Source organism: Lissotriton vulgaris, chromosome 9, assembly GCF_964263255.1.
Source record: "Lissotriton vulgaris chromosome 9, aLisVul1.2, whole genome shotgun sequence".
Classification (NCBI taxonomy): domain Eukaryota; kingdom Metazoa; phylum Chordata; class Amphibia; order Caudata; family Salamandridae; genus Lissotriton; species Lissotriton vulgaris.
This window is the reverse complement of record NC_141697.1, coordinates 412,141,851-412,167,412: the sequence shown is the minus strand read 5'-3', so window position 1 is coordinate 412,167,412 and position 25,562 is coordinate 412,141,851. Positions and strand designations below refer to the sequence as shown.

General features: G+C 51.8%; 1 protein-coding gene across 1 annotated transcript in view; it reads right to left on the bottom strand.

The window, feature by feature from the left end:
* Positions 1–25,562, bottom strand: part of DYNC1H1 (dynein cytoplasmic 1 heavy chain 1) — a 1,654,074-nt gene that overhangs the window by 1,089,275 nt on the left and 539,237 nt on the right. Inside the window, exon 43 of the mRNA XM_086937823.1 lies at positions 5,268–5,397. Coding sequence (XP_086793949.1) covers positions 5,268–5,397 — 130 coding nt within the window. The remainder of the gene's footprint in view (positions 1–5,267; positions 5,398–25,562) is intronic.

Genomic DNA, 25,562 nt, shown 5'->3' with positions numbered 1-25,562 from the left:
GTACAATAGACCGCAGCTCCACTCTCGACGAAAAGCGTTACTGAGTGAGTGCCGCCATGGAAATTCCAACACTCAGAACTGATGACATTGCGTGTTCTCTTCAGTGGCGAATAGATCTAACCAAGGCTCTCCCCACTGCTGAAAGAGACCTTGCGCCACGTCCAAGTTCAGACGCCATTCGTGATCCATCATGCACCTGCGGCTGAGTAAGTCCGCCTTGGCGTTCAGGGAACCTGCCAGGTATGGAACCACCAGTGACGCCCTGGTGTTCCAGCCACTGCCAGAGGCGCAGAGCCTCCTGGCAGAGGGCCCACGACCCCACCCCTCCCTGTTTGTTGCAGTACCACATGGCGTGGTGTTGTCCGTGAACACCTGCACTACACTTCCCCTGACAGAGGGAAGGAATGCCTTCAGTGCAAGTCGGATCGCCCGCAGCTCCAGATGGTTGATATAAAGCCAGGAAGCCACCAGAGGCCTCTGATCTCCGCCTCTCCCATGTGGCCCCCCCAGCCCAGGAGGGACGCATCCATCACTACTATGTGCTCAGGTTGGGGTAGGGAGAGGAATCTGCCGCTGACCCTAACGCAGTCCGTGAGCCACCACTGCAACTGTCTCGCAGTGCCCTCCGAGATCAGGACATTGTCAGACAGGCTGCCCTGATGCTGGGCCCACTGAAACTTCAGGTCACACTGCAGAGCCCGCATCCGCCATCTGGCGTGATGCACCAGAATGATGCAGGAGGCCATCAGCCCCAGAAGCTGCAGCGTCAACCTGACCGAGACTCGGGATAAAGGCTGAAAGATCGGAATCAGAGCCTGAATATCCCGAACCCACTGTTCGGGAGGATACAACCAAAACTGCGCCGAATACAGAACCGCTCCGATGAAGAGGAGCTTCTGAGAGGGACACAGGTGTGACTTCAGCACATTGAGGAGGTCGGCCGTAGTCTGGAGGTGGCTGACGACTGTCTGGGGCATGCCCGCCTTCAACAACCAGTCGTCGAGATAGGGGAAGACTGACACCCCTAACCTGCGCAGATGAGCTGCGACCACCGCCATCACTTTCGTGAACACCCAAGGGGCGCTGGTAAGACCGAAGGGGAGCACGGTAAACTGAAAGTGCTCGCGGCCTACTGTGAACTGCAGGTAACGCCGGTAGGCCGGCAGGACAGGGATGTAAAAATATGCGTCCTGCAAGTCCAACGCTACTATCCAGTCTTCTGGGTCTAGAACAGCTAAGACCTAAGCCAAAGTCTGCATCTTGAACTTCTCCTTCCGGAGGAAGCCGTTGACGTTCCGCACGTCCAAGATAGGGCGTAGGCCCCCTTTGCCTTTCTTGGGAACCAGAAAGTAGAGGGAGTAACAACCACACCCTACTTCTGGCCCAGCAACGTACTCGATGGACCCCTTGGCCAAAAGGGCTGTGGCTTCCTCTTGCAGAAGTTGCAAGTGATCCCTGACATGCAGTGGTACTGCGGTGGCATGGCTGGAGGGGTTGCCTCGAAGCGGTGGGAGTTTGACCCGGGCCTCCTCCGGGCAATCTGGCAGCACGTCCACGATCGTGTCCCACATAGAGTGGGTAGAACGGCACAAAAGGACCGCACCCTCAAACTAAGTGAGGAGAACAGCTTCTTACCGTATTGTTCATACCATTTGGATTCCCGATCAGGTGGAGCAGTCGGGAATGCGGTCTGGGAGTTAGAGGGCTGGATAACCAGGATCTCGGGGTGGGGTGGGAGGACAGGAAGCTAAGGTCGCCCAGGGCCGGGCGGTGGCGTCTGGCCACGTTCCGATCTACAGGGGGACCTGTAGCGGGCCTGGACCAGGTGCCCAACAGAACGTCAGTAAGAGCCTCATTCAACGGCAGTAGAGGCTCCGAAGAGCTTGCCTGCAGTTTAAGGACCTCAGTGAGATGGTTAGTCCTCACGGCCGCGATGGGGAGCTCAAGAGCCAAGGTCTTGGCCGCCCTCGTCAACACAATGCTGTAAGCAGCCCCCTCCTCCGTAGCCACGGTAGGAGGGGAGACAAAGCCAGTGTCGGGCGAGGTGTCCAAACCACTGGCCTCCCCTAGATCCACTGCCCAGTCCTGATGCGACTGGCACTCCCGTGCCAGAGGGTCCTCAGACCCCTCCCAATCCTCCTCGCCTCCCCTCTCCTGATATTCAGATGCAAAGGGGCCAGATCTTAGAAGAATTGCTCTTCTCTCGGTGTTTAATGCGGCGTAGAGCGACGCCGGATCAGGCCCGAGGGAGGGGCCGGGGACGACATCGTCCGGAATGGTGTCGGGGGCGACATCCTGGGGGTTGCGCCAGCGGAGGGGTCGTAAGGTGGGGCCCTGCGGCGTCGGGACCAAAGTCGCCGGGGCCGAAGCAACCGGCGCGCTTGGGCTCCCAGTCAGGGCCGAGGGGTCCGAAAGCGTCACAGCGGGACCAGACAGAGGAGAGAGCGACCTCATGGCCATGAGGAAGGCATCGATGTCCGACGACGTCACGTTCAGCCCAGGGACCGGCGGGTATGGAGCTGGCAACGGCAACTGCCGCTCCGGCAGAGCCGCGTGGGGGGTGTCGCCCGAACCCCCGGCCGCATTGTGCGAGCGTCGGGGGGAGTCAGAAGAGCGATGTTGTCTCGTCAACTTCTTGTGCCTCTTACCTGAGGACTTGGAGCCCGATGAATGGTGTCGACTTGCCGAGCTGTAATGACTGTGGCCCCGCGACCGGTCCTTCGACCTCCTCCTCGACCTGGACCGTGAACGGCGCGGGGTCGGCTGCCGGAGCTCGAGGCGCTTACGGGACCGCTCCCACCTAGCCTTCAACGTCAAGCCCCGGCAGTCGGGGCACGACTTGTCGTCGTGGTCGGACCCAAGGCAATACAGGCACCGACGGTGGGGGTCGGTAACCGACATCAGGCGGTTACAATCAGCTCAGGGCTTGAAACCGGGCATCCCTACCGGCACCGAGAGTCTACCGACTCGAAAAAGAACCCAAAAAGGATCAAAAAAGTTAGTCAAAAAGTGACTAAGAAGCACTGCTTTTTTCAAATCTGCGCTTGCTGGCGCGGAAGAAAGAAGAACTTTCAGGGCCCTAGTTTCATGGCACCAGAGTTGGTTCTATCATGGCTCTGCGTATCTGGTGCGGAAAAGCTGTGTATCAGAACTGACGTCAGCGCGCGAGGGCGGTGTCTAAGTACTCCGACGACGTCATCCCAGCGCAAACGAAGCAGATGACAGACGCGGAGTCGCAGACGACGCCTACCAACTCGCAGAGGTACTGCTACGCAAAACTTTCCAGATCCAGTCTGACGCCTGGGGATATTCTAAGGTAAGGAATCTAACACTAACCTGTTTCTTTCAGATGATTGCTTTAATGGCCTTTCCGCCTTTGTAATGCAACACCAGTCTCTGCTGCTATCACCGGATGGCAGGAGAACCGGTGGAAACATTTTGTAAGATAAGGAGGCGTGTCTGTTTGCCAACTCCATCCCTCCGGTGCAGGAGGCAGAAGAAGCACATTTCTCAGTACCCACCATCTTGAAGATGTTGGGACTTATACAATCAGGGCTAGGGCTAAGCCCCCCTTTCGCAGGAGGGTGGCATAATAGTAGGTGTAGACACCCCAGGTAAGAGACCCATTCGTCCCTACTGGTCACTGTCCTGTAATGCCCCTAAATCTAGTATTTAGGTGGCTCCCCCAGACCCTGAAACATTTCAGACTACCTAAGAAGAGCCAGGCACTACCAGCATTGCACCAGCAGAGAAAACTGCAGCATCCAAGTGACTTGGAGCCAGCCATACCGGCATGTCTGCAGCTCTCGACGATCCTACAACAAAAGATAACCCGTCCTGCAGCCTAGTGACCTACAAAGCCTTGGGTGGACTGCCTACCTACTCTCTTTAGCACCTCAGGACCTACGTACTAGGAGTACCATTCACTAAGGACAGAGAGGGTGCCATAGAGAGGGTGCTAAAGGTGTTGCCAATTGGATTAACAATTGTATAGTTTTTAGGTAAACAACACTGGTACTGGGGACCTGGTTAGCAGGAACCCAGTACACTTCAGTCAAAGTGGCATCAAATACACAGCAAAAAGTGTAAGGGTACTGCAACAAGTACCCAGCTTCCTACACCTCACATGTAATATTATGCACCCCGTCTTAAGAGTTATAAGGCCTGCTGTAGGGGTGATTTACCTATATTGCACGCAGTGTCTGTAGGCATGGCACAAAGGGTTTGTATCATGCCGTGTTTCATATTTGCTTGCACCATTTCGCACAGCCTGCAATGGCAGACTGCATAAGTTTGGTGGTGGGTCCCTTGGGGTGGCACAATGCAGGCTGCAGCCCTTAGAGACCCTTTTTAGTACCCATGCCCTAGGTACCAAGGGTAACATTTAATAGGGACTTACAGAAGTGCAAAAGGTCTTGTCAATTGGCAAACAAGGGAACCGTTGTCTTGTAGGTAAAGAGAACTGGCACTGGGGACCTGGTTAGCAGGACCCAGTGCACCTTAGTCAAAATGACATCAAATACCAGGCAAAAAATGGTGGTGACCATGTCACAAACTGGCACTTACCTACACTGAAAAACTGTTCAAAGTTTGTCTTCACACTCACAGGGTTTAGTACTTCAGGGCAATGTTTTATCACAAGAAAAAAGTCATCTCACTTTGAAAGAATGAAACCAAGTTTTGAAGAGGAAAAGTTCTGTGGATTGCCCTTCAATGCAACTGGTGGCTTCAGAGGGCACCAGGTGATTTAGCATTAAGACTAGGAGAGGTTCAGCATTAAGAAGTGTCAAACCACTTAGACCAAGGATTCAGGAAAAAAAGCCCAAACCGCTCAGCTCCATCTATAGTCTGATACATGGGTGAAAAATACTTCAGTCACCTAAAGAAAACACAGTGGGACACACATGCTTATGGGTGCAATCAAATAGGGTTGCCAACCCATTTCCTTTACTTTCACAGAGCTGAATGATTCCCATCAAGTCAGTAGAGCTGCTTCTAATAATAACGTGGAAACTGAACACACTTGCTAAAATTCACACAAAATAACCAACAGGTGCAGACAGTTCTAGTTCCGACCCAGACATTATCCAGCAAGATCAAATTTGGACACATGAATGAAAATAAGGTTGTAACAAGAAAACTTCACAGCTCCAAAAATCCTAGGAACTTATCACATCCAGAAATTCTGAATACAGCCATCCCTCCTTTAAAGAGCAGTGCACAATATGCAATGTACAGAGCTGGCCTTTTTAAGAAAAGTAAATTACCTTTGATAACCAATTGCTGTACAAGATTGGTCTGCTGAGAGCCTTCTCCTTCTCCACATTTGGGAAATGCTTCAGTGCTACTACATTTATGTTCTCATCCGTCCAATGCCTTTCTTCATCTTCGACAAGTCTAAAAACATATTAATCTTTAACATCAAATGCCACTACAAAATGAGTCAACAAAATCTTTGGTGTACATCATGTTTATTAATTAGAACAAACTAAAGTTGTGACAAAGGAGAGTAGATGGTGGTAGGAGTTCGATTTTATTTTTTAGATGTACAAGATGGTTATCATGCATCAGCCACCGGTTTTGAAAATCACTGGAGTTTTTGATACACAGTACGCTCTTGTGTAATATATGTATTCTTAAAGGATTCAACCAACAGAGATGTCTTTTTTTAATACTTTTTTTTTTACTTCAAATTATTTTTCGTTTTATCACAAAGTATACATTTTTGATTTTCTACTTTTCAAATTTTTCAGTTCAACCTACTTTCCTACTATTTTCTATTGAATATTCCAGCTTCATCACTTAGGACAGGGTGTGCAGCAGTTGACCTATAATAGAGGAACTCGGAGGAAAAAATCTGAAACCACAAAAAACAAATTCTTAGGGCCATACTAGAATCAAACTCTCCAGGACAGGCCCGTAGATTCACACGCAAACTGAGTCATCCTCTGATAACTAATAGTATCACCGGCAGTGTTTTGATTAGACCTTAAGAAAACCTGAGTGTTGGTTTATCATTACAAGAACGCTTTTTTCTCATAAACGCTTACAGTGGAATAACAGGCTTAATGAGGGTTCAATAAATTGATGAGAACATTCAATTCCATTCTCAAGAATTATTCACACATTCTGCAAATAAATGGATTATGAATACCCTAGCTTGCAAGCTGCAGCAAATAAGGAGTAATTGGCCTTGGTACTGAAGTGGATCTACACTTTGCAGCACTTGCAGAGGAAGTCACTTTGTTTTACTTAAGCTATTCATACTACAGTAGCATTGCTGCCAAGATCATTATCCATAGGTTGAGACAGAATATCTTTTCTTGTAGTCTGGAAATTCAGTGCTGTCTGTATAGAAGACTTCAATGTAGATGGAAGACTGTCCCAGTACCTCCAATGCATCAAAACACGTGCCAACACCACCAAGGAACTTTTCAACATTGTTAAGTAATCCTCCAACCTGGCTGCCACCAAAAACAATATCACACCCTCACAGGAGTTCTGTGACAACCTTCCCAACGTCTTCCACGACAAGATCACAACCATATACAGAAACTTCAAACCCCAACAGACACCTACGGACATCCTTGTCAAATACACCACCCCCGTAACAGACATGAACCACACACTTCCGACCTGGAACATTCTCTCCACCCAGGACACCACTTCTACCATGAAATCCATCCACTCGGGAGCTCCCACAGATCTATGCCCGTATCACATCTTCAACCTCAGAAACCAAAGGATCGGTGTGAGCAACTGCATCTTTTTGCATGGTTAGCCCCCATTCTTTGCCTGGGTTTGATGTGGTTTCAATCGTAGTGCACAGGGTCCCTGCAATCCAGCTACTCTGTCAGTGCTTCTTCCCTAAAGATATATTCCCAATTGGTAAATCTGCCCCCTGTAAGTCCCTAGTAGTGGTACAACTCGACATGCCAAGAACAGATGCTTTCAGGGTAAAAAATCCATTTGAGACATGTGTGTGCAGATACACATGCTTTGCATAGACTGTATAGTAGTACTCTCCGAAAGTGATGGATAACCTGTGGGTGTTGCGGTTATCTGAAAAAGTGTTCTTGCTTGCCCTACATTAGCTTGTTGGCATGCTAACGCACAAGTTACGACTTGTGTAACGATATATCTGTAAGAGACATTAGTTAGTGATAGATTCCTTACCTTAGAATATCCCCAGGCGTCAGACTGGATCCGGAAATTTTTGCGTAGCAATACCCCTGCGCGTCGGTAGGCGTCGTCTGCGGCTCTGCGTCCGTCGTCGACGTCGATAGCGCCGGAATGACGTTTGAGTACTTAGACGCCGCCCATGCGCGCTGAGGTCAGTTCTGATACACAGCTTTTCCGCAACAGATACACAGAGCCATGATAGAACCAACACTGGTGCCATGAAACTAGGGCCCTGAAAAGGGATGACCTTAACCCTAGATATCGGTTCCCAGAACGGGGAGGATGGGTGGGTCGGTAAGGAATCTAATACTAACTAATGTCTCTTACAGATATATCGTTACACAAGTAGTAACTTGTGCGTCTGCAAGAGACATTAGTGATAGATTCCTTACCTTAGAATAGATACCCCTGCAATACCAACCCCGGTGGTGGGTCTGCGAACCAATATCACACCAGAAAGTCCTGGAGGACCGAACGGCCAAAGAAGCCATCCCTCCGGACCCGACTGTCCAGGCAGTAGTGTCTTGCGAACGTGTGCAGCGAGGCCCACGTAGCCGCCTGGCAAAGGTCATGTAAGGGGAGTCCTCGGCCCAGGGCAGTTGTCGCCGTGGCTCGAGAGGAATGAGCCCGCAATCCAGCAGGGGGCTCCTTTTTGGCCATGGAGTAACATGCCTGAATACACAAGATAATCCACCGCGAAATGGTTCTCTTGTGTACCGCCTTTCCCTTCTTCTAGCCCACGTAACCAACAAAGAGTTGGTCATCCACCCGGAACTGGCGTGTTGCATCTAGGTAATAGGAGAGCGCACGTTTTGGGTCCAGACAGTGGAGCCTGTCTTCCTCTTTCGAGGGATGCGGAGGCGGAAAGAAGCTGGGCAAGGTAATGGACTGCTTGATGTGGAAGGCCGTGACAACCTTGGGCAGAAAGGAAGGTCGTGTACGCAACACCACCTTGTCCGAATAAACAGAGAGGAAAGGTGGAGTAGAAGAAAGAGCCTGGAGCTCACTCACTCTCCTGGCAGAGGTGATGGCAACCAGGAAAGCAGTCTTCAGGGTAAGAAGACGGAGAGGACAGTTATGGAGCGGCTCAAAGGGAGCACACATTAGATAAGTGAGTACAAGATTCAAATCCCACTGGGGCATCACGAAGGGAACAGGAGGGAACATGTGTGTGATGCCCTTCAGAAATCTATTTACAATGGGGGACTTGAATAAGGAAGGCTGATCAGGTATCCATAAGAAGGCGGAAAGAGCAGAAAGGTACCCCTTGAGAGTGCCCAGAGCAGAGCCCTGCTGGGCAAGGGAAAGAAGGAAGAGTAGAACTTCAGAAAGGGGTGCAGAGAGCGGGTCAACAGCTTTTGCTGTCCTCCATGCCACAAATCTGTTCCACCTGCAGGCGTATACCGACTTTGTGGAGGGACGCCTGGCTGCCAGAATGATATCACAGACTTCAGGAGGCAAGTCAAATGGCCTCAACTGTCGCCGCTCAATCTCCAAGCTTGTAGGTGGAGACTGGAGAGGTTCGGGTGCAGGACAGTCCCCTGCTGCTGCGACAGAAGGTCCTCCCGAAGAGGCAGACGAATCGGGGGATCGACTGACATGCTGAGTAGCTCGGGATACCAGTACCTTCGTGCCCAGTCCGGAGCCACAAGGATAATTGGGCCCGGTCACGCCTGATCTTCAGCACTCTGGGCAGAAGTGGTATAGGCGGAAAGGCGTACAATAGACCGCAACTCCACTCGCGACGAAAAGAGTCTCCGAGCGAGCGCCGCCTTGGAAATTCCAACGCGCAGAACAGATGACATTGCGCGTTCTCTTCTGTGGCGAATAGATCTAACCAAGGCTCTCCCCATTGCTGAAAGAGACCTTGCGCCACGTCCGAGTTCAGACGCCATTCGTGATCCATCATGCACCGACGGCTGAGTTCGTCCGCCCTGGCATTCAGAGAGCCTGCCAGGTGTTGAACCACCAGGGTCACACCCGGACGTTCCAGCCACTGCCAGAGGCGCAGAGCCTCCTGGCATAGGGTCCACGACCCCACCCCGCCCTGTTTGTTGCAGTACCACATGGCGGTGGTGTTGTCTGTGAACACTTGCACCACACTCCCCCGAACAGAGGGGAGGAATACCTTCAGTGCTAGACGAATCGCCCGCAGCTCCTAAAGATTGATATGGAGCCGGGACTCCGCCAGAGACCAGAGGCCTCTGATCTCCGCCTCTCCCATGTGGCCTCCCCAGCCCTGGAGGGACGCGTCCGTCACAACCACATGCTCCGGGTGGGGTAGGGAGAAGGATCTGCCACTGACCCAATCGCGGTACTTGAGCCACCACTGCAGTTGTCTCGCAGTGCCCTCCGAGATCAAGATATGATCGGACAGGTTGCCCTGATGCTGGGCCCACCGAAACTTCAGGTCCAACTGCAGAGCCCGCATCCGCCACCGGGCGTGATGCACCAGAAGGATGCAGGAGGCCATCAGCCCCAGAAGCCGCAGCGTCAACCTGACCGAGACTCGGGATAACGGCTGAAAGATGGGAATCAGAGCCTATATATCCCGAACCCGCTGTTCGGGAGGGTAAACCCGAAACTGCACCGAGTCGAGAACCGGTCCGATGGAGAGGAGCTTTTTAGAGGGACACAGGTGCGACTTCGGCACATTGATGGAGAACCCCAGCAAATGCAGGAGGTCGGCCTTAGTCTGGAGGTGGCTGACGACTGTCTGGGGCGAGCCCGCCTTCAACAACCAGTCGTCTAGGGAGGGGAAGACCGACACCCCTAACCTGCGCAGATGAGCTGCGACCACCGAAATCACCTTCATGAACACCCGTGGGGCGCTGGTAAGGCTGAAGGGGAGCACGGTAAACTGAAAGTGCTCCTGGCATACCGTGAACCGCAGGTAATGCCGGTGGGCCGGAAGGACAGGGATGTGGAAATAAGCGTCCTGCAAGTCCAAAGCTACCAGCCAGTCTTCTGGGTCCAGGGCAAATAGGACCTGAGCAAAAATCAGGATCTTTAACTTAACCTTCCGGAGGAAGTCGTTGACGTTCCGGAGGTCCAAGATAGGGCGTAGGCCCCCTTTGCCCTTCTTGGGTACCAGAAAGTAGTGGGAGTAGCATCCACACCCTACTTCTGGCCCAGGAACGCGCTCGATGGCCCCCTTGGCCAAGAGGGCCGTGACTTCCTCTTGAAGAAGTTGCAAGTCATCCCCCGACACGCGGTGGCATTGCGGTGGCATGGATGGAGGGGTCGCCTCGAAAGGGAGGGAGTAGCCCCTTCAGACGATCTGCAGCACCCACCTGTCCGATGTGATAGTGCGCCAGTGGTTGAGGTGATGGCGAACCCTGCCTCCCACAGGCATCACATGGGCCTGAAAACTCGGACTAGGAAGGTTTTGAGGCGGGTGCTGTGGAGGGAGGTGTGGACTGGCCTCACCGTTGTCCCCGAGCGCCGCCACGGCGGTTTCCACGGCCACCACCGCGCTGTTGAACATTTTGCAGCGCGTGGCTGGCAGCACGTGTGGGGGCACCCCTTCCGTGGCCACGGAAGGCACCAGTTTGCTGGTGTGGGGCCCGAGAGGCCCAAGGACTTGGCCATTGCCCTGGAGTCCTTAAAACGTTCCAGCGCATAGTCTGCCTTGTCGCCGAAGAGGCGACGGCCATCGAACGACATGTCCAGAAGTGTGGCCTGGACATCGGCCGAGAAGTTGGCGGACATCAACCAGGTGCGGCGGCGAACCGCCACCGTCGTTGCCATCGCACTGCCCAGTGAGTCCGTTGTATCCAGCCCACACCAGATGGAATAACGCGCTGCATCTCGCCCCCCTGCAAGGGTTTGGGCGAGTTTAGCCTGGACCTCCTCCGGACATTGTGGCAGCACGTCTGCAACCGCGTCCCACAGAGTGTGGGTGTAGCGGCCCAAGAGACAGGCGGTATTAACAGACCGCAGCCCTAAGCTAACAGATGAGAACACCTTCTTCCCGAACTGTTCGTATCTCTTGGATTCCCTGTCGGGCGGGGCCGACGGGAATGCAGTCTGGGAATTGGAGGCCTGGATGACCAGGCTCTCGGGGGTGGGGTGGGTGGACTAAAAGCATGGGTCGCCCGGGGCCGGGCGGTAGCATCTGGCCACGTTCCTATCCACAGGCGGACCTGTGGCGGGCTTGGACCAAGTGCCCACAAGAACGTCACACAAGGCCTCATTGAACGGCAGCAGAGGCTCGCTGGAGCTTGACTGCGGTTTGAGGACCTCATTGAGGAGGTTAGTCCTCACGGCCGCGACGGGGAGCTCAAGGTTTAAGGCCTTGGCTGCCTTCGTCAACACTACACTATGTCTAGACCCCTCCTCCGAAGCCACAGTCGGAGGGGAGACAAATCCAGTGTATGGTGATGTGTCAATACCACTGGCCTCCCCAAGCTCATATGTCCAGTCCTGTTAAGACTGGCACTCCTGCCGACGGAATCTGCGCCCAGCGGCGCCGTTCCGGCGCCTGAGTCGAACCGCAGGAAACATTGGGGACGGAGTCCACAGTGGGCGCCGGAGGCGACATCCGTGGGGCCGGTGAGGTCGTCCGGCGACGACCCGGATCCCGAACGGATCCAGGGAGGTCCTGGGGCGCCGAGATTGAAGTCGCCGGCGGCGGCGGGGCCGAAGCACCCGACGGCGTCGGAGCCGAAGCACCCGACCCGCTAGGCCCTCCAGTTGGAACCGTTGGGCCCGGTGGCGCCACAGGAACCGACTGAGGAGGGAGGGACCTCATGGCCATGAGGTACCGCTCGATCTCCTCCGGCGTCGCGCCGTGCCCAGGGACCCGAAGGTGTGGGGCAGGCGGCGACGCTTGCGACTCCCGCAGAGCCGCGTGGGAGGGATTCGCCCGAGCCCCCGGCCGCATCGTGAGAGCGTCGGGGTGGGTCGGAGGAACAGTGGTGTCTCTCCGACTTCTCATGCCTCTTACCTGAGGACTTGGATCCCGACGACCGATGTCCACTCCCAGAGCTGCGATGACTCCGACCCCGCGACCTGTCCCTCGACCTCCCGTGGGACCGAGACCGGGACCTGGAGCGGCGCGGGGCCGACTGCCGGAGCTCGAGCAGTTTGCGGGCCCGCTCCCGCCTAGCCTTCGACGTCGGGGCCCGGCAGTCGGAGCAGGTGTGGTCGTCGTGATCGAGGCCTAAGCACTTCAGGCACCGGCGATGGGGGTCCGTAACCGTCATCAGTCGGTCGCACTTCGAGCAGGGTTTGAACCCGGGCATCCCTACCGGCACCGATCGAGTCGAAGACTCGAAGAAAAAGAATGATCAAAAAGATCAAACGTTTAGTCAAAAAATGACTAGGGGTAGAGCTTCTCCGGATCTGCGCTAGCTGGAGCGGAAAAAAGAAGAACTGACGTCAGCGTGCATGGGCGGCGTCTAAGTACTCCGACGACGTCATTCCGGCGCCAACGACGCCGACGACTGACGCAGAGCCGCAGACGACGCCTACCGACGCTCAGGGGTATTGCTACGCAAAAATTTCCGGATCCAGTCTGACGCCTGGGGATATTCTAAGGTAAGGAATCTATCACTAACCTGTCTCTTTCAGATACATCCTCACAATAATGTTTAATAATTGTGTTTGGGGTAGACCATGTACCTGTTTTACAAATGTCAGCTACAAGATTGTTACCCAAGAATGCCACAGATGCTCCTATTTTACAAGTAGAATGGGCTCTAGGCGGTATAGACAAAGTTCTTTTGCCTTTAATCTAGCATGTTTGGATACACTTAACAATCCATCTACAAATGCCAGATTTTGCGGTAGGTTTCCATTTATGAGGGGGAGCAAAAGCAACAAAATCTTTTTTGTGATAATCCTTTGTTCTGTCAATTTAATAGATTAATGCTCTTTTGACATCTAATATATGAAGAGCTCTCGCTGCTACAGATTCTGGTTAAGGAAAGAAAACAGGTAGCTGACCCGATTGGTTAATATGAAAAGTTGACACCACCTTCAAAAGGAATTTTGAGTTGGTACGAAGAACCACCATATCTCTATAAAGTTGGAAAAATGGTTCTTTAATTGGTAGTGCCTGAAGCTCACTCGATTGTCTTAGTGAGGTGATAGCAATTAAGAAAGCAACCTTCCAAGACAGAAAGGGACAGTTCAGTAAAGGTTCAAAAGGCGGATCATAAATCTGGTTTGAACAATATTAAGATTCCATGCAGGTGGGCCTCTAGGTGGTATCACTCCTAAGGCCTTCCATGAAAGCTTTAATTACTGGTACTCTAAAGAGAGAGAAGTGTTGCCTGTTTTGAAGATAGACAGCCACAGCTGCAAGGTGAAGATGTATGCAAGTGAAGGCAAGGCCTGAAAGTTGTAGATGCAATAGATAAATAAGGTCTTGCATAGATGCATCCGGTGGCTCTATTGTTTGGTTATTACAGTAGAAAACAAACCTTTTCCACTTAGCCGCATTGCATGCTCTAGTAGTAAGTTTACGTGCTTCCTTACGAATGTTCAACCAATCTGGTGGTAGATTTAAATATCCAAACTAACTTCAGGAGCAAATTAGCTAGGTTGATTGCCTCAGAGTCTGGATGTCTGATTTTGCCATGATTCTCAGTGAGAAGGTTTAGGGTGAGGTGGAGCTACTGAAAACTCTAGTAGTGTGGTGAACCATGTGTAGGAGAGTAGGGTCTGCAATCCTATGATCACCCAGATTTTTTGCTTTTGTTTCACTGGTTTACGACTTTCTCTGGCTGTGGGCCTGCCAATCAGACCCACAGCCTGGCTGTTCTCTTTCTAAATTACCTCATGTACCCTAGGTGCATCTACCAATTGGTACTGGGCCACCTTATCAGACCCTGTAACTCAGGGCATAGGTGTACCCAGGGCTGCCAGGGGCTGCAGCACGTATTGTGCCACCCCTGGCTGGCCTCCTAAATTTGACACAACTGGCTGCATGACAGCTGGGGCAAAGTCGTGTAATCACCCTTTGCTGTAGGTGTAGTATACCTATACCTAACCCTAAAATGGACACACAGATTCCTATCAGTCACTCCTATGGCAGGCCTTGACAATCCTGAAGGCAGAGTGCTTGGAATCGTGTGAGATGGTGCTCTGGCATGAGCTGAGCCTGTCTGCAGCTTGCGGAATCAAGTCCTAATAGCTGTTCCATGATATCGCATACCATATACTCTTAAGTGCATTATAATCCTCGCGGTTAAATGCTATCTTTGGTATTGCTTTATCAAAACATGTCGAGTAAGGTGTCATACGAATTGGAATACTAACCCCTCGCCAATTCTGGCGACGGGGTTAGCATTCCACCCTTCTAGAGGGACACGACATGTATGTAACTGTGAACCCCGGTTAAAGTTAACTGAAGCCTCAGCTCCACAAAATGGATGCTGCCACCACAGACACGAGTCTGACCCCCTGCAGCTGGGAGTCCTTCCAGCGAGGGGAGCCTGGACAAAGGGTTTCCTGTCAGGGGCGGTGCTAGCACCGTCCCAGACATGGTTTTGTGTATCCTGGGTAGGCAGGGCTTTACAGGAAGGTGACTGCTGAGTGGCACCCCGGTGCTCACTACGCATAGGCCGGTCTGAACCAGTTCCAGGGGCACACCAGCCCCTGGCCTGGGGAAGTCCGGCATGGCTGAGGGGTGTAACCACCCCCCACCTAGTCCCACCCATAGGCAGGACCTAGTCACCGGGCCAGCCCCCTTTTTTTAGTATAAAGATAGGAGCGGGCCCCCTGTTAAAATTAGATCATCTTTGGAATCAAGATACCACTTTCTTCGAAAGGACTTCACGATTTCTTCTTCAAGATTCTCCCTTGTGGCTAAGGAGTAGTCACCCTGCATCCGCAGGCACCATCCTAAAGAACACTGCGGTCTGCTGCAAGTCCTTCATCACGAATCCGACGACCCAGCTCGACGAGACCCGGCTTCCCTGGCACCTCTGACCTCTACTCACCTCTACAGCCAAGCTGAGAACCGTGAGTGCGACGAGACCTCAAGGGACCGACGATCGCCAAGACTGCACGACATCTTTATTGCAAGCCCACCGAGTCTTCCACTGGTGAGTGCTTTGGGGTCCGAGAAGCCCCAACCCTGCGCAGCTCCAGCACCCAAGATCAGCCTCCCTGCATCTCCACGATCGGCGTGGGGCCCTTCTGCTGTTTGCTGTGCACCGCGTTGTTTGGCTACTAGCCGGCTGGCTTGTGGCCTTCTGAACGACGCCCGACGACAACTCTTCTGCTGGTCTGGTTGCTCCAGGCTGGCCCTTGCTTCCTTGTTCAAGAGAGGCACCCCGGACCCTCCTGGTCCACTCCAGACGCCATTTTAGGTCCACCGCGTGGGCTTGAATTTGCCAAGGCTTTGTTGCCCAATCCTGGGTCCAGCGACGCCGACAGCTTCTATCTTCGTGGGACAGCTCGATCCTCCATCCTGGTCGCCGACAACGCCTCCTGGTCCGTGAGATCTTCGAGTCAAGCGTCACCCACTCACCTTGTCGAGGTGGCTACCATCCGGTGCCCTCCTGGTGCCCACTGACTACTGGCTAGTAGTCTCGAACTTGGTCCCCTCTGCTTTCAGGTGTCATCTATCTTCGAGATCCAGGCGTGGATCCAACTGAACTTTCTTCACTGGTCACCGGCCAGCATCTTTTCTTCCGGCTCCTGGTCCGTCTACGAGGATTCCCGACGTCTTTTCAGACCTATGCAGCTGCAGCCCCTGGGCTAGGTAACTTCGGCATTTCGGTGCCCCAGCATAGCCTCACTATCCAAGGGTCAGAATCTACCTTCGTTTTCTCCCTACCAGGTCGGGTTCGCCCGAGAACACTAACCTTCTATTTCCTAGCTACCATAGACTTTTGTCCCGCATCTCGCGTGAGAGTGCACACACTGCACCCGAGTCCCCTAGGCCTCCTAGACGTAATCTAACGATTCCCTAGTCAAGTCCTAGCGATTCCAAAAGCTATTAGTACTGTACTTACCTGCTAGGAATTTCGCATTCCACTTTCAGAGTATATGGTTTTCCGTGCCCCTCGGGCATTTGTATATACTGTGCGAACTTAAGTATTTTTGTAAGAGTTTTGGTTTGTGCTTAGTACCCTGTCCTCATAAAGAGTACAGGGCTGTTGTGATCTTTAAATAAATAACTGTTTATTTTCATAACACTTGTGTGGTGTCCTTTCACTTGGTATTCAAGGGGTATATGTGTGGTAAACAGCTGGCTTAACACGCCCTCTCGAGTCTTTAGCCTTAGACTGCTCGTATCCACGCTACTAGGATAGCTGGTCTATAAGGTTGACTTACAACCAATCATCGATAAGGGTTGCTGGACTGATACATAGTGTTCACTAGAATAGTGAGCACTGCATATCAGGCCACCTTCTCACATTGGTGAGCAGCGGTTGGGATTTGAGCTTGCTGTTGTTTTACCACACGTATCCTAAGAATATCTTGTTGAAAGATCACATAAGTACTGTTAGGTACATATAACTAAAGCTTAGAATACTCTGAGTTCTACTGAACCAGCTGTTGTAGCTCCTCAAGGCTTAGCACACCTTGGCTGCAACTCTTAGCAAGGGATCAGTAGGTAAACACATAGTGTAGGTAGGTGCATCACTTACACCACACTAGAAACAGTATGTCGGACAAAGGAGGAAACACTGAGGTTCCCCTTGTGTCAGTTGACCCTCCACAGGTCATCCCTTCAAGATATACTGCGCTTAGCTTCCACGAGTTACGACAAGTGTGTACCTCTAGGAAGATTAAGCAGGGGTCTAACCCCACAACTGCCTTTCTGATTGGTCTCTTAGAGACTCATGATGCAAGGAGGGCTGGTAACCCAGACCCTTCTACTTCAGATGGCAACATGCCCCCCTTACAGGGTCCCTTTGATGCCCAGGACCATCCTCTTCAGGAAGCAGATGATGCTGATGATGAGGATGATGATTTGGTATCAGGGGACGAGGCAGAAAAGGAACAGGTAGAAGTCAGCAGACTAACCAGGTCCAACTTAAGCAGACATGAGATGGGCACTAGGGGACCCTTGGGGCCACTCTCAGGTCAGCTTAACATTGGGGATGGACGAGATAGATCTCTATCAAGAGGCTCTATCAGATCCCTTCATACCAATGGCTCTCAACGTTCCTCTCAAAGGGGAATGACATCTCCCCAGAGGAGAATGTATGAAGCTAAGGAAAAGGCAGCCAATCTGAGGATTGAAAGGGAAGAACTTGCCCTGGCCAAAGAGAGGCTTGCCTTTGCTAGAGAGCAACAATTGAGTGGGACAGTCCCCACTGGTGGCAGCATTGTACCTAGCAATAGGGAAAGGAGTTTTGATACAAAACACCTTGGTAAGATAGTGCCCCCCTTTAAACAAGGGGATGACATCCACAAATGGATTACTGCTTTGGAGAGGGCCTGCACTGTGCAAGGTGTTCCCCCAAGTCAGTGGGCAGCTATCTTGTGGCTCTCCTTTGAGGGTAAAGGAAGAGACAAGCTCCTCACCACAAGGGTGGAGGATGCTAATGATTACCAAGTCTTGAAAAATGCACTGGTTGATGGGTTTGGCCTAACCACTGAGCAGTACAGGGTGCTGTTCAGGGATACCCAGAAAACTCAGTCTCAAGATTGGGCTGACTTTGTAGATTGTGCCACTAAGGCTTTTGAGGGCTGGTTGCTGGGCAGTAAGGTTACTGATTATAAAGGATTGTACAATTTGATGATGAGAGAGCAAATTTTAAACAATTGTCAGAACCAGTTGTTGCATCAGCATCTTGTTGACTCAGATCTGACCTCTCCCCAAGAATTGGGAAAGAAGGCAGACAGATGGGTTAGAACAAGAGTTAAACAGAACCAGGGCCAGAATCAAGGTGGTCAGAAGAAAGCAGACCAGAAGGGTAAGGATTCAAAAGGGGAACAAAATGACCAGAAGTCTTCGACAGGTCCCCAACAACCCAAAGAGGGTGGGGGTCAGGCTCCCCAAAAGAAGAAAGAAGGCCAATCTAAAAGGTGGTGCCAATACTGCAAAAGTAAAACTCACTGGTTTAGTGAGTGCACCAAGAAAGGAGGAGGGCAGACTCCTGCCACTGCAGCCCCTAAGGCACCTGTGCCCCCTAGTACAGCCAGCAGTGGTAGTGCACCTCCCAAGGGTTTAGTAGGGTTAACCCTGGGTTCTGAGGGGAGTGACAACTTAGTTGGCACCCTCACTCAGGCTGTCCTTGTCAGTACAGGGGATATGGATATGTCCCCTGACATAAGTCCCAATACTTTGGGCAAATACAGACAGACACCTTTTATTAATGGAAAAATGGCTCAGGCCTATAGGGACACTTGTGCCAGTGTCACAATGGTGACACCTAGCTTTGTGGACCCTGGACAGATCATGCCAGGTACAGAATTCCTGGTGACCAATGCAAGCAATGTCACTACCAATCATAGTATGGCAATTGTAGCTTTCTCCTGGGGAGGGGTAACTGGCCAAAAGAAGGTTGTAGTTAGTTCAGACCTCCCAGTGGATTGTTTGTTGGGCAATGATTTGGAGTCATCACAATGGTCAGAAGTGGAGCAGAGGACTCATCTGGAAATGTTAGGTTTGCCAGCACATGTGTTTGCTGTGACTAGGTCACAGGCCAGAAGATGCCCCACTGAACAGGTGCTGGATCCTGGAACAATGGACCAGACACCTTCCAAGAAAAAGAGCAGTAGGGTTAAGGCTGTGCCTTCCCCCTTGCCCCAGGTTGTGGATCAAGTCTCAGAGGAGGCTGACCTGCAGGAATTGAGGGAAACTGAGCCTAGAGAGTTTGAACTTGATCAAGTTGAATTCTTGGGTTCAGGGGGACCCTCAAGGGAAGACCTGGGGAAGGACCAGTTAGACTGCCCTTCTCTTGAACCCCTCAGACAGCAGGCTGCTGCTGAGGCTGCTGGGAACGCCACAGGTACCCACAAGGTATACTGGGAAGATGGACTCCTGTACACTGAGTCAAGAGACCCCAAGCCTGGCATGACCAGGAGGCTGGTTGTACCCTTGTCTCAGAGAGGTTTCCTACTTACCTTGGCCCATGAGATTCCCTTAGCAGGTCACTTAGGCCAGACAAAGACTTGGGACAGGCTTGTCTCACACTTTCACTGGCCTCACATGAATGAGGATACCAAGGAGTTTTGTCGCTCCTGTGTCACTTGCCAAGCCAGTGGTAAGTCAGGTGGCACAACAAAGGCCCCCCTTATACCAATGCCTGTGGTGGGGGTGCCCTTTGAAAGAGTGGGGATTGACATTGTTGGTCCAATGGAACCCCAGACAGCATCAGGGCACAAGTTTATACTGGTGGTAGTGGATCATGCCACCAGGTATCCTGAAGCTATTCCACTTAGGACCACCACAGCACCTGTGGTGGCAAGGGCCCTAGTTGGAGTGTTCTCCAGAGTGGGCTTCCCTAAGGAGGTTGTCTCTGACAGAGGTGCAAACTTCATGTCAAGCTATTTAACTGCTATGTGGAAGGAGTGTGGTGTCAATTACAAATTCACTACACCCTATCACCCACAATGCAATGGGCTTGTTGAAAGGTTCAACAGGACCCTAAAAGGGATGATTCATGGACTACCTGAAACACTCAGGCGTAGATGGGATGTCCTGATGCCCTGCCTTCTGTTTGCTTACAGAGAGGTCCCACAAAAGGGGGTTGGCTACAGCCCTTTTGAACTTTTGTATGGGCATCCTGTGAGAGGCCCCTTGTGTTTGGTGAAGGAAGGATGGGAGAGACCTCTCAAAAAGCCTGCAACCAACATAATGGACTATGTACTTGGTCTCCGCTCCAGGATGGCTGAGTATATGGAGAAGGCATCAGAAAACCTTAAGGCCAGTCAAGAACTTCAAAAAGCTTGGCATGACCAAAAGGCTGTCCTGACTGTTTATCAGCCTGGACAGAAGGTGTGGGTGCTGGAGCCAGTGGCCCCAGCAGCACTCAAAGACAAATGGTCTGGGCCCCACACAATCCTTGAGCAAAAGGGAGAGGTCACCTACCTGGTGGACCTTGGAACTCCCAGGAGTCCCCATAGGGTACTCCATGTCAACAGGCTCAAAGCATATGTCGACAGGAAGGACATGAGCTTGCTCATGGCCATAGATGAGGGACAGGAGGAAGAGAGTGACCCTCTCCCAGACCTGCTCACTCAGAATCCTGATGATGGGTCAGTAGATGGTGTTGTCTTTTGTGGCAGCCTCTCTGAACATCAGCAGAAAGACTGTAAACAGGTTCTTCAGTCTTTCAGACGTATGTTCTCTCTGACACCCAGTCAGACCAATTGGTGCACCCATGAGGTTGACACTGGTGACAGCCTGCCAGTCAAGAGTAAAATCTACAGGCAGCCTGATCATGTTAGAGACTGCATAAAAACTGAAGTGCAGAAAATGTTGGAATTGGGAGTCATTGAACCCTCAGATAGCCCTTGGGCTAGTCCAGTAGTTCTAGTGCCAAAGCCTCACACCCAAGATGGTAAGAGAGAGATGAGGTTTTGCGTAGACTACAGGGGTCTCAATGCAGTCACTAAGACTGATGCCCATCCAATACCAAGGGCAGATGAACTTATAGATAGATTGGCTTCTGCCAACTACTTAAGTACATTTGACTTAACAGCTGGGTATTGGCAAATCAGGTTAGCTGAGGATGCCAAGCCCAAAACAGCATTTTCAACCCCTGGTGGGCATTATCAATTTGTGGTAATGCCCTTTGGTCTGAAAAATGCACCTGCCACCTTCCAAAGGTTGGTGAATCAAGTCCTTACTGGGCTGGATGACTTCTGTGCAGCATATCTAGATGATATTGCTGTCTTTAGCTCCACCTGGGAGGATCACCTGGTCCACCTGAGGAAAGTGTTAGAGGCTCTGCAAGCAGCAGGCCTCACTATCAAGGCCACCAAGTGCCAGATAGGGCAGACACAGGTTGTATACCTGGGCCACCTTGTAGGTGGAGGCCAGGTTCAGCCACTGGAGAGCAAAATACAGTCAATCAGGGACTGGGCTCCTCCAACCACCCAGACTCAGGTTCGAGCTTTCTTGGGCCTGACTGGATACTACAGAAAATTTGTCAGGAACTATGGTTCCATTGTGACACCATTAAATGAACTGACAAGTAAAAAAATGCCAAAAAAGGTTCAGTGGACAGCAGGCTGTCAAAAAGCATTCGATGACCTAAAGCAGGCCATGTGCACAGCACCTATCCTTAAGAGTCCAGACTACTCCAAACCATTCATTGTCCAAACAGATGCTTCTGAGTTGGGTGTGGGAGCTGTTCTTTCTCAACTGAATTTTGATGGTCAGGATCAGCCCATTGCTTTTATAAGCAGAAGGCTGACCCCCAGAGAGAAGAATTGGTCAGCTATTGAGAGGGAGGCCTTTGCTGTGGTTTGGGCCCTGAAGAAGCTGAGGCCATACTTGTTTGGCACTCACTTCAAGATTCAGACCGACCATAAGCCCCTCTTGTGGCTAAATCAGATGAAGGGTGAAAACCCCAAACTGCTTAGGTGGTCCATTTCCCTACAGGGGATGGACTTTACAGTGGAACATAGACCTGGTACTGATCATGGCAATGCCGATGGGCTCTCCAGATATTTCCACTTAGAACAAGAAGACTCACCTGGTCAAGGTTAGCTTATTGTCCCAAAGTTTGGGGGGGGGTCATGTAGGAGAGTAGGGTCTGCAATCCTATGATCACCCAGATTTTTTGCTTTTGTTTCACTGGTTTACGACTTTCTCTGGCTGTGGGCCTGCCAATCAGACCCACAGCCTGGCTGTTCTCTTTCTAAATTACCTCATGTACCCTAGGTGCATCTACCAATTGGTACTGGGCCACCTTATCAGACCCTGTAACTCAGGGCATAGGTGTACCCAGGGCTGCCAGGGGCTGCAGCACGTATTGTGCCACCCCTGGCTGGCCTCCTAAATTTGACACAACTGGCTGCATGACAGCTGGGGCAAAGTCGTGTAATCACCCTTTGCTGTAGGTGTAGTATACCTATACCTAACCCTAAAATGGACACACAGATTCCTATCAGTCACTCCTATGGCAGGCCTTGACAATCCTGAAGGCAGAGTGCTTGGAATCGTGTGAGATGGTGCTCTGGCATGAGCTGAGCCTGTCTGCAGCTTGCGGAATCAAGTCCTAATAGCTGTTCCATGATATCGCATACCATATACTCTTAAGTGCATTATAATCCTCGCGGTTAAATGCTATCTTTGGTATTGCTTTATCAAAACATGTCGAGTAAGGTGTCATACGAATTGGAATACTAACCCCTCGCCAATTCTGGCGACGGGGTTAGCATTCCACCCTTCTAGAGGGACACGACATGTATGTAACTGTGAACCCCGGTTAAAGTTAACTGAAGCCTCAGCTCCACAAAATGGATGCTGCCACCACAGACACGAGTCTGACCCCCTGCAGCTGGGAGTCCTTCCAGCGAGGGAAGCCTGGACAAAGGGTTTCCTGTCAGGGGCGGTGCTAGCACCGTCCCAGACATGGTTTTGTGTATCCTGGGTAGGCAGGGCTTTACAGGAAGGTGACTGCTGAGTGGCACCCCGGTGCTCACTACGCATAGGCCGGTCTGAACCAGTTCCAGGGGCACACCAGCCCCTGGCCTGGGGAAGTCCGGCATGGCTGAGGGGTGTAACCACCCCCCACCTAGTCCCACCCATAGGCAGGACCTAGTCACCGGGCCAGCCCCCTTTTTTTAGTATAAAGATAGGAGCGGGCCCCCTGTTAAAATTAGATCATCTTTGGAATCAAGATACCACTTTCTTCGAAAGGACTTCACGATTTCTTCTTCAAGATTCTCCCTTGTGGCTAAGGAGTAGTCACCCTGCATCCGCAGGCACCATCCTAAAGAACACTGCGGTCTGCTGCAAGTCCTTCATCACGAATCCGACGACCCAGCTCGACGAGACCCGGCTTCCCTGGCACCTCTGACCTCTACTCACCTCTACAGCCAAGCTGAGAACCGTGAGTGCGACGAGACCTCAAGGGACCGACGATCGCCAAGACTGCACGACATCTTTATTGCAAGCCCACCGAGTCTTCCACTGGTGAGTGCTTTGGGGTCCGAGAAGCCCCAACCCTGCGCAGCTCCAGCACCCAAGATCAGCCTCCCTGCATCTCCACGATCGGCGTGGGGCCCTTCTGCTGTTTGCTGTGCACCGCGTTGTTTGGCTACTAGCCGGCTGGCTTGTGGCCTTCTGAACGACGCCCGACGACAACTCTTCTGCTGGTCTGGTTGCTCCAGGCTGGCCCTTGCTTCCTTGTTCAAGAGAGGCACCCCGGACCCTCCTGGTCCACTCCAGACGCCATTTTAGGTCCACCGCGTGGGCTTGAATTTGCCAAGGCTTTGTTGCCCAATCCTGGGTCCAGCGACGCCGACAGCTTCTATCTTCGTGGGACAGCTCGATCCTCCATCCTGGTCGCCGACAACGCCTCCTGGTCCGTGAGATCTTCGAGTCAAGCGTCACCCACTCACCTTGTCGAGGTGGCTACCATCCGGTGCCCTCCTGGTGCCCACTGACTACTGGCTAGTAGTCTCGAACTTGGTCCCCTCTGCTTTCAGGTGTCATCTATCTTCGAGATCCAGGCGTGGATCCAACTGAACTTTCTTCACTGGTCACCGGCCAGCATCTTTTCTTCCGGCTCCTGGTCCGTCTACGAGGATTCCCGACGTCTTTTCAGACCTATGCAGCTGCAGCCCCTGGGCTAGGTAACTTCGGCATTTCGGTGCCCCAGCATAGCCTCACTATCCAAGGGTCAGAATCTACCTTCGTTTTCTCCCTACCAGGTCGGGTTCGCCCGAGAACACTAACCTTCTATTTCCTAGCTACCATAGACTTTTGTCCCGCATCTCGCGTGAGAGTGCACACACTGCACCCGAGTCCCCTAGGCCTCCTAGACGTAATCTAACGATTCCCTAGTCAAGTCCTAGCGATTCCAAAAGCTATTAGTACTGTACTTACCTGCTAGGAATTTCGCATTCCACTTTCAGAGTATATGGTTTTCCGTGCCCCTCGGGCATTTGTATATACTGTGCGAACTTAAGTATTTTTGTAAGAGTTTTGGTTTGTGCTTAGTACCCTGTCCTCATAAAGAGTACAGGGCTGTTGTGATCTTTAAATAAATAACTGTTTATTTTCATAACACTTGTGTGGTGTCCTTTCACTTGGTATTCAAGGGGTATATGTGTGGTAAACAGCTGGCTTAACACGCCCTCTCGAGTCTTTAGCCTTAGACTGCTCGTATCCACGCTACTAGGATAGCTGGTCTATAAGGTTGACTTACAACCAATCATCGATAAGGGTTGCTGGACTGATACATAGTGTTCACTAGAATAGTGAGCACTGCATATCAGGCCACCTTCTCACACCATGGTTGAAGAGCCCTTATGGGAGCCACTATAATGAGGGTGAGAGACATCGGAGAGGGGCGAGGATGACAACGGCCGCTTCTGAAGCCGTCTGCCGAGGAAGATCGAGGGGATGAAGCAGACCTTGGGACGCGCTGAGTAGTTATATCTCCACTCCCGGCGCGATTTCGGCTTAAACTGTTGGCACGCCTCACAATCCGTGGTGCCGTGATCCTCCCCTAAGCACCACATACAAATGAGGTGAAGGTCTGCCGCCGACATAAGACGCCTACATGACGTGCAGGTCTTGAAGCCCGAAGGCATTTGCACACTGTTCCACCACTGTTCCACCAAAAATAGATACTATGAGGTAAGAAAAAAGGGCCCCAAAACAGGCCAGAGGAAAAAACTGATGAAGGCGCACCGGGGTGGAGCTTATGTGACCTTGCTGACGTCACGTCAGCGGAGTCGCGTTGTGTCGCCCCGGCGCGCAGGGATGCTGTGGCAAAAAAAATTCCAGATCCAGTCTCACGCCTGGGGATAATTCGACGTGAAGGAATCTGCGGCTAGTAGTCTCGATCAGATAAAGCTTGTCCTTGTTTGAGCAGTTGTTGCTGCTCCAGAGAGCCTCTTTGTACAAGGTGGTTGGAGGATTTCTGTTGAGCTCCAGGCAATAACCATGTTGGATAATATCCAACACCCATTTGTCTGATGTTCTTGATTGCCAAGTGGGAGGAAACTGTTGTGGACATCCCCCAACAGGTGTAAGATGATCAGGGTAATTGTAATGAAGTCCCTGCTAGCTGGGAGATGGGGAGGTACGGGTTGGTGTGCCACGACCTCTACCTGTGGAGAGGTTACCTCCACAGCCGCCTCTAAAATCCTCTAGAGGGGAAGATTGCATTGAGGGCCTGCATGAAGGAGGCATCTGTGGAGGTCGTTTTTGAACCCCCTCTATAGAATGAGCGACAAAAGGAACCTCAATCAGAAGATGTCTTAAGTGTTACCATAGATTTTGT